Source organism: Piliocolobus tephrosceles, chromosome 5 (genome assembly GCF_002776525.5).
Source record: "Piliocolobus tephrosceles isolate RC106 chromosome 5, ASM277652v3, whole genome shotgun sequence".
In the NCBI taxonomy this organism is placed as follows: Eukaryota; Metazoa; Chordata; class Mammalia; order Primates; family Cercopithecidae; genus Piliocolobus; species Piliocolobus tephrosceles.
Window position 1 is genome coordinate 98,855,029 of NC_045438.1, and position 9,785 is coordinate 98,864,813.

The 9,785-nt window shown below is 43.1% G+C and overlaps 1 protein-coding gene across 4 annotated transcripts in view; it reads left to right on the plus strand.

Annotated features, from left to right (window-relative positions):
• CGAS (cyclic GMP-AMP synthase) overlaps positions 1-9,785 on the plus strand; it is a 31,996-nt gene that overhangs the window by 6,047 nt on the left and 16,164 nt on the right. For 3 of the 4 annotated variants that reach the window (XM_023219244.3, XM_023219242.3, XM_023219243.3), the window contains exons 2-3: positions 1,511-1,730; positions 6,508-6,744. In XM_023219244.3, the coding sequence (XP_023075012.1) occupies positions 1,511-1,730; positions 6,508-6,744 (457 nt within the window). The remainder of the gene's footprint in view (positions 1-1,510; positions 1,731-6,507; positions 6,745-9,785) is intronic. The other variant, XM_023219245.3, reaches the window with a different exon arrangement.

Genomic DNA, 9,785 nt, shown 5'->3' on the forward strand with positions numbered 1-9,785 from the left:
TTAATTAAATTGACAAACTGATTAAAATATTTATTTATTTATTTATTTATTTATTTATTTATTTATTTATTTATTTATTTATTGAGACAGAGTCTCGCACTGTCACTCAGGCTAGAGTGCAGTGGCGCGATCTCAGCTCACTGTAAGCTCCGCCTGCTGGGTTCACGCCATTCTCCTGCCTCAGCCTCCCAAGTAGCTGGGACTACAGGCGCCCGCCACCACTCCTGGCTAATTTTTTGTATTTTTAGTAGAGATGGGGTTTCAGATTTATTTATTTATTTATTTTTGTTTTTATTTTTATTTTGAGACAGTTTCACTCTTTTACCCAGGCTGGAGTGAAGTGGCTCGATCTTGGCTCACTGCAACCTCCGTCTCCCGGGTTCAAGCAATTCTCTTGCCTCAGCCTCCCGAGTAGCTGGGATTATATGCGCCTGCCACCACACCCAGTTAATGTTTGTATTTTTAGTAGAGACGGGGTTTCACCACTTTGGCCAGGCTAGTCTCGAACTCCTAACCTCAGGTAATCTGCCCGCCTCAGCCTCCTAAAGTGCTGAGATTACAGGTGTGAGCCACTGTGCCCAGCCTGATTAAAAGATTTATATGGAAGTGCAATGGACCTAGAATAGTTTAGGAAATTGTACGGGAAAAAATGTTGGAAGATTTACTATACCAAAGAGCATGACTTACCATAAAGCAGCCTAATTAAGCAGGTGTTATTGATGCAGTGATAGAAAAATAGGCCAATTGAATAGAAAATTCAGAAAGAATCCTGCACATATAATTCAATATAGTACACAAAATATGCAGCAATGTAATTCAGTAGGAGAAAGGTTTTTTTTTTTTTTTTGAGATGGAGTCTTGTTCTGTCACCCAGACTGGAGTACAGTCGCACGATCTCGGCTCACTGCAACCTCTGCCTCCCGGGTTCAAGCAATTCTCCTGCCTCAGCCTTCTGAGTAGCTGGAACTATAGGCACACACCACCACATCCAGCTAATTTTCATATTTTCAATAGAGACGAGGTTTCACCATGTTGGCCAGGATGGTCTCGATCACTTGACCTTGTGATTCGCCTGCCTCAGCCTCACAAAGTGCTGGGATTACAAGCGTGAGTCACCGTGCCTGGCCGAAAGGATGATTTTTTTTTTTTCAATGAATAATGCTGGGTCAATTGGGTATCTGTATAGGAAAAACATGAACCTTGATTCCCTGACACATATCATACACGAAATTTAATTATAGGTGTGAGCCACTGAACCTGGCCTAAAATCATTTTTAGTTATAAAAATAATCCTAGGTCATGGTAAAAAATTGAGTGTGGATCCTACAAAATGAAACAGGTAATACTCTTCCACCTCCTGCCAGCTCCAGTAGTCCCACTCCCAGAGGGAATATATAGACATTATGAATCTTGCTTTTTAAAGTAAAGTTTTAAGTGGAACTTAAAACTTCCAGTCACTTGGAAAACATTCATAAGCAGATATTTCAGTGCTATTTTTACTGTTTCTTAGATTTCTGCACCTAATGAATTCGATGTCATGTTTAAACTGGAAGTCCCCAGAATTCAACTAGAAGAATATTCTAACACTGGTGCATATTACTTTGTGAAATTTAAAAGAAATCCAAAAGAAAATCCTCTGAGCCAGTTTTTAGAAGATGAAATATTATCAGCTTCTAAGATGCTGTCAAAGTTTAGGAAAATCATTAAGGAAGAAATTAACAACATTAAAGGTAAGATTTTTGCCTTTTGATTCTTAAAGGTTTAATTATACCTAGTAATTGCCAATGTGCACTCACCTCCTCATGTTTCTTGACCTCTCTGCAGTAAGAAAAAGGGCAGTAGTGAGGTCAAGAAACATCAGTAGAGGAGTGTACATTGGCAATTACTAGGTATGACTATTCTCTCCTTCTAGAAACAACACTCTGCTTTTCATTTAGTCTGCTGCTTGTGCCACTGGGTATATGTGCCTGCATAAAATTGATGGGATCCTCTTTAAAGCTCGTAATCTAATTGTAAAAGCATACAACACAAATTGCAGTGAGTGCTCTGAAGGGAATAAACTGGGAAAAGTGATAGCAATTAGGGTGGAATGGGGTGGTAGAGCCAAGCCCTGAGGCAGAAAAAAGAGCTTGGCAAGATCTAGGAACAAAAAGAGGCTCTTGTAGAAAAGATGAAGTGACATGAAATGAAGCTAAAGAGGCGGCCAGGGACCAGATTCTCTACTGACTTGTAGACCCTGAAAAGGAGTTTAGATTTTGTTTTATTTTATTTTTGAGATGAAGTCTTGCTCTGTCGCCCAGGCTGGAGTGCAGTGGCATGATCTCGGCTCACTGCAACCTCTGCCTCCCGGGTTCAAGCGATTCTCCTGCCTCAGCCTCCCTAGTAGGGGGTATTGCAGGCACCCACCACCATGCCTGGCTAATTTTTGTATTTTTAGTATAGATGGGGTTTTTACCATCTTAGCCAGGCTGGTCTTGAACTCCTGACCTCATGATACACCCGCCTTAGCTTCCCAAAGTGCTGGGATTACAGGTGTGAGCCACTATGCCTGGCCAGATTTTATTTTATTTTATTTATTTTTATTTTATTTTATTTCGAGATGAAGTTTTACTCTTGTCACTCAGGCTGGAATGCAATGGCCCTGATCTTGGCTTACCTCAACTTCCGCCTCCCAGGTTTAAGCAATTCTCCTGCCTTAGCCTCCCAAGTAGCTGGGATTACAGGCGTGTGCACCACGCCCGGCTAATTTTTGTGTTTTTAGTAGAGATGGGATTTCTCCATGTTGGCCAGGCTGGTCTCAGACTCCCGACCTTGGGTGATCCACCCACCTCAGCCTCCCAAAGTTCTGGGATTACAGGTGTGAGCCACCGTGCCTGGCACCAGGTTTTATTATCTGATCATTGAGAAGCCAGGTTTTCATCAGAGAGTAATGACTGGCTTTGTATTTTTAAACATTTACTCTGGCTTCTGAGGATAGATTTTATAAGAAGGCAAATAGGAAGATTAGAAAAGAAAATGATGTAATAGTTCAGGTAAAAGATGGTGGCAGCTTAGATGGGGTGGGAGTAGGGTGCTGGGATTGGAGCAACAGACAGGTCCAAGCTGTAGCAGCACTTGCATCTGGATTAAGCATAGTGGGTAAGAGAGAGGATTAAATTAAGATGGTTCCCAGGTTTCTGGATGGTGCATCTGGATGGATTGATTGTGCCATTTTCTGAGATGGGAAGGACTGAGGCAAAACATAGTTTGGTATATGAATTAAGTTATGTTTATTGGCTTTGGATGTATTTGGTTGTAGATTCCTGTGGTACATCAACATCAAAGTGGATGTGTTAAGTTTGTAGCTGGATATAGGTTTGGAGTGCAAAGGATACCTTTGGGCTGCAAGTAAACATTTGGGAGTCATCATCATATAGGTGGCTTTGGGAATGGATGAAATACCTAGGCAGAAAGTGTAAATTCATACATCCATTAATTTAATCAATATTCATTGATTATCTAACGTGTAGGTGTTCTAGTTATTTAGGATTCATTAGTGAACAATTAGATGAAGACCTCTACCCTTCTGTACTTTATAATCTTGCAAGCACAGGCATACAATTAATAACAAATGGAAAAAATGATTATCTTGTATACTAGAAAGTAGTAAGTGCTATTGTGAAGAAGTATAGCAAAGTGAGAGGGATCAGGAATGTGGGAGATGGAGGTCGGGGGGAAGTTGCAATGTTAAGTAGAGTGGTAGGAAGGGAATTCCATTAGAGTTTGGGAAGAAGAGAATGAGCGAAAGGAGAATATGAGTGTTTTGTAGAAGGAGCAGTCAGTGTTTGGAATGCTACTGACATCCAGAAATCCATTGGATTTGGTCTTTGGTCTTGTGGGGTTCTTTGGTCTTCTGGGGTTGACAAGAGAAATGTCAGTGGGGTGATGGATACGGAGTGAAAGGCAGGGTTGCAGTGGAGATAACATGTGTAGGCCACTCTAGAAAGTTCTGACTGGGCTGAGTGTGGTGTCTCAGCACTTTGGGAGGCCAAGGCAGAAGGATCGCTTGAGCCCAGGAGTTAAAGACCAGCCTGGGCAACAAAGTGAGAGTCCATCTCTACAAAAAAAAATTTTAGGCCAGCCATGGTGGCTCACGCCTGTAATCCCAACACTCTGTGAGGCCGAGGTGGGCGGATCACAAGATAAGGAGTTCGAGACCAGCCTGGCTAAGATGATGAAACCCTGTCTCTACTAAAACTACAAAAATGAGCCAGGCATGTTGGCACACACCTGTAATCCTAGCTACTCAGGAAGTTGAGGCAAGAGAATTGCTTGAGCCCAGGAGGCGGAGGTTGCAGTGAGCTGAGATTGCGCCACTGCACTCCAGTCTGGGCGACAGAGCAAGACTCTGTCTCAGAAAAAAAAAAAAAAGAAAAACAATGTTTTTTAATTAGCCAGGGGTGGTGGCATGTGCCTGTGGTCCCAACTACATACAATGCTGAGGCAAGAGGATTGCTAGAGCCTAGGAGGTTGAGGCTGCAGTGAGCCATGTTCATGCTACTGCACGCCAGCCTGGGTGACAGAACGGGACCCTGTCTCAAAAAAAAAAAAGTATGGGCTGGAAGGAAGCAGAAAGATGGGTGAGTATGGAGAGGAGGAAGATGTAGGGTGAAAGGAGAGGTATACCCTGTAACGCTCAGTATGAATTTCAGAATAATCTAGCAGGGAGGGAGAGATTGCTGATGTAGGAGAGGGAATAGTTGAAGAGCATGATACTTGAGAAGTTGAGAAGGAAGGGATCCAGAGACCATGTGCAGAGGTGGCCTTTGAAAGGTAGATGGAGGGCCAGGTACGGTGGCTCACACCTGTAATCCCAGCACTTTGGGAGGCCAAGGTGGGCAGATCATTTGAGCTCAAGAGTTCAAATCCAGCCTGGCCAACATGGTGAAACCCCATCTCTACTAAAAATACAAAAATTAGCCAGGTGTGGTGGTGAATGCCTGTAATCCGAGCTACTCAGGAGGTTGAGGCAGGAGAATCGCTTGAACCTGGGAGGTGGAGGTTGCAGTGAGCTGAGATCACACCACTGTACTCCATCCAGCCTGGGCTACAGAGCGAGACTTTGTCTCAAAAAAAGTAAGGTAGATGGACACTTACTTCCTCAGTGGTAACAGGAGAAGTGGCCAGGTTTGGGTAACAGGTGGCCAGGTTTGCAGATTTTTCTAGTATTTTCTCCTTTGTGTTCTACTTCCTCACTGTAGAAGTCTTATCTGAGAGTAGTAGTCTTTACTGCTTGTATACCCCCAACCCCAAAGCCATCTACATTTCTGACCATAGCCACAAACCTAGCAACCATCTCCACTTGAGTGTCCCATAGGTATCTAGAGCTCATTGTGTCTCATGAAGTTCAGCTTGGCCCAATCTTTTTTCTTCCTGCTTATTCTGTTTTGGGGAATGGAACCAACATCAGTCACTTCCTAGGCCAAGATCCTGGGATGGCATCCCAAGGCTCCTATTTTTCTCCTCACATCATACTCAACTCATGACCAGTTATGTTGATTTGAACTTCTTTAGTTGCTCTCATTTCTTCCCCCGTGTCTTGATGCTCACTGCCTCTGTGCTGCCATGGCACCCAGCCTCTGTGCCGGGCTGTTGCTGTGGTCTTTTTGCTGCCTGTCTCTTCCCTCTTGCCCATCTGGCCTCTTCTCTAGGCTTCTCTCCATTCTGCCATCTATAATTTGTAATGAAAATTTAACAAGGTGCTTTGGCACATGCCTGTAATCCCAACTACTCAGGAGGCTGAGGCAGGAGGATCGCTTGAACCCGGGAGGCAGAAGTTGCAGTGAGCCAAGATCGTGCCATTGCACTCCAGCCTGGGCAACAGACAACAAGAGCGAAACTCTGTCTCAAAAAAAAAAAAGAAAGAAAAGAAAATTTAATCATAGCACTCTTAAACCTCAAAGTCTGCAGAGACCCCCTCATCACAGATGCCCCACACCATCTTGATAATGCCTCCCAATGGGAGATATCAGTAATTATTGTGTAGTTTTTTTCTGTTTTTTTGTTTTTCTTTTTTGAGACATAATCTTAATCTGTCGCCCAGGCTGGAGTGCAGTGGTGTGATCTTGGCTCACTGCAACCTCCGCCTCCTGGAGTCAAGTGATTCTCATGCCTCAACCTCCTGAGTAGCTGGGATTACAGGCATTCGCCACCACGCCCGGCTAATTTTTGTATTTTTAGTAGAGATGAGGTTTCTCCATGTTGGTCAGGCTGGTCTCAAACTCGTGACCTCAAGTGATCCTCCTGTCTTGGCCTCCCAAAGTGCTGTGATTACAGGCGTGAGCCATCACACCCAGCCAATATTGGTTTAGTAAAGCATTTTGCCTTTTAGAACCAGTTTCTGTTTTACCACCAATGTTTACCTTATACTTAGCACACCAGAGATCTTCAATTATAGTTATATTATTTCCCCTGTATTTCCAGAGAAAATTGGATTAATACTTTCTTTTCTTTTATATGTTCAACCAGATACAGATGTCATCATGAAAAGGAAAAGACCAGGGAGCCCTGCTGTAACACTTCTTATTAATGAAGAAATATCTGTGGATATAACCCTGGCTTTGGAATCAAAAAGTAGCTGGCCTGCTAGCACCCAAGAAGGCCTGCCCATTAAAAACTGGCTTTCAGCAAAAGTTAGGCAGCAACTAAGACTAAAGCCGTTTTACCTTGTACCCAAGCATGCAAAGGAAGGAAATGGTTTCCAAGGTATTTTAAATATTAAAGTTAACTTAAAGACGTAAAAGAGTTGTTAATGTTATATGTTCAGGCAGCAGATCAACAGCCACCCAATGCTGCTGTCATTTCAAGAGCCATCAGGCGAAACAGGTTATAAGATGGGAGTCTGGTGACAGACAGAATTGAAAAGGGCATAGTTGTAGTATTAATATCAAATACTCAGCTTTAAAATGTCTAGCAATCCATATTTGAATTTTATCTTTTTTTATTTTTATTTTTTCAGTAAAGAAAAGCAGTATTGGCCTTGGAGTCAGACTGCCCTGGTTCTGAATCCTGAGGCTTCGTCTAGTAGTTGTGTGAATTTGAGCTAGTTGTGATGCTTTCTTTTTTTTTTTTTTTTTTGAGACGGAGTCTCTCTCTGTCACCCGGGCTGGAGTGCAGTGGCCAGATCTCAGCTCACTACAAGCTCCGCCTCCCGGGCTTACACCATTCTCCTGCCTCAGCCTCCTGAGTAGCTGGGACTATAGGCGCCAGCCACCTCGCCCGGCTAGCTTTTTGTATTTTTTAGTAGAGACGGGGTTTCACCTTGTTAGCCAGGATGGTCTCGAACTCCTGACCTCGTGATCCGCCCGTCTCGGCCTCCCAAAGTGCTGGGATTACAGGCTTGAGCCACCGCGCCCGGCCGTTATGATGCTTTCTAAACCCAGTTGCTCATCTGTACACTGTGTTAAGCAAAACTACTTGAAAAATTCTGGAATGATAAAATGTGCATGCAGTTCTGTGGCCAGTTCTGTTCGTGCCAGTTATACATTATTACATATTAATATTATCATTAGAGTCTAGACTCTCGTTCTCAGCCCTGGTTCTCTCTTTCCTTCATCTTCCCATTCCACTGCTCCTATGCAACGTATCTCAGCCTCACAGATCAGGATGGGTTTTCAGGCTGTGCTCTTGGATAAAACTCAACTTCCAAGAACCAGACTGAGTTGGTCTACAGCTAAAACTTTATAATGGTGATATTTTTGAAGGTAGAAGGAAGTAACTTTTTTTTTTTTTTTTTTCTGAGACAGAATTTTGCTCTTGTTGCCCAGGCTGAAGTACAGTGGCACAATCTCAGCTCGCTGCAACCTGTGCCTCCTGGGTTAAAGCAATTCTCCTATCTCATTCTCCCAAGTAGCTGGGACTACAGACGCCCACTATCATGCCTGGCTAATTTTTTGTATTTTTAGTAGAGACGGGGTTTCACCATGTTGGCCAGGCTGGTCTCAAACTCCTGGGAGTAGCTTTTTTCCTTGTGATTTAGTCTAAAAAAAAATGAAAGTAGCTGATTATTTTCATTTCCTCCCATAGATTTATGTAGGACTTTTCGCACCTACTACTACTGGATTCCAGGGAAATTGAAGGGGACTGTAAAACAAATGAACCAAATTATAAATGAGTATTGCTGAAAAAAGCCCAGAAATAGTCAATCATGCTTAGTTTAATGGTTTGTGTTTCTGTGGACACACATCATAACTTCATATATTGCATACATATAGGAATCATTTTCTGTAAGAAAAATAGTTTATGAAGGGAACTTACATATATCATTATTCATGTTTTTACAAAATGATTATAGCTTTCTGCAAAGAGGTTATTCTGCAAACTGAACAGTTTTTAGAATAGCTGCCCCAAGAAACCTTCACTGTAAGTGATACAGAAATCACAACAGGACCCCATACCATCTCTTGCTGACCCCATACTGTCCTGGGGAACACTGGAGGATAAATCACCTTAGAGATGAAGAAGAGTCCTTTGGTGGCCCTGTGGCCTATGTGGCTAGCGAGGTTTTTTGTTTTGTTTTGTTTTGTTTTTGTTTTTGTTTTTTTAGACGGATTCTTGCTTTGTCGCCCAGGCTGGGGTGCAGTGGTGTGATCTCGGCTCACTGCAACCTCCACCTCCCGGGTTCAAGCGATTCTCCTGCCTCAGCCTCCCGAGTAGCTGGGACTACAGGCGCATGCCACCACGCCAGAATAATTTTTATATTTTTAGTAGAGGCAGGGTTTCACCATGTTGGTCGGGATGGTCTTCATCTCTTTACCTTGTGATCCACCAGCCTCAGCCTCCCAAAGTGCTGGGATTACAGGCGTGAGCCACCATGCCTGGCCATGGTTAGGGAGTTCTTTGCATTCTTCCATTAAAATGAAAGAAAGTGAAGGCTGGTGCTGGATGCTTAGCTTCACTTCTGCTTTCTGTTACCCTTGGCTGTTCTGCATCTCCCATCATTCCAGATTATGTATAATTAGACAAAACTCTGCTTCTGTGTACGTGTGTGAGTGTATGTGAACAGAGGGACTTAGTGAAAATACTTGTACTAGATTGGAGACACTTATAACACCTGCTGTATCTTTTCTTTCTCTAAACATTCTACTAGAAATTCCCTGGTCTCACAAGTTATATTTTTAAAAATATTATGTTTTTGTTTTTATTTATTTTTATTTGTTTATTTTTTGAGACAGTCTCGCTGTGTCGCCCAGGCTGGAGTGCAGTGGTGCAATCTCGGCTCACTGCAACCTCCACCTCCTGCGTTCAAACGATTCTCCCACCTCAGTATCTCAAGTAGCTGGCACTACAGGTGTGTGCCACCATGCCCAGCTACTTTTTTGTATTTTTAGTAGAGACTGGGTTTCACCATATTGGCCAGGCTGATCTCAAACTTCTGACTTCAGGTGATCCACCCATCTCCATCTCCCAAAGTGCTGGGATTACAGGCATGAGCCACCGTGCCTGGCCTTGTTTTTATTGATTTTTGATTAAAAATTTTAAATTTTAAAAATCTACCTGTTTCAAAATACCAGTTTTATTACCAAGGATATAATTTATTTAAAAAACAGTTTATGATTTACTTGCAGTTTTTTTGTTCTTAAGATAAAAGGACAGGCCGGGCGCGGTGGCTCAAGCCTGTAATCCCAGCACTTTGGGAGGCCGAGACGGGCGGATCACGAGGTCAGGAGATCGAGACCATCCTGGCTAACACGGTGAAACCCCGTCTCTACTAACAATACAAAAAACTAGCCGGGTGAGGTGGCGGG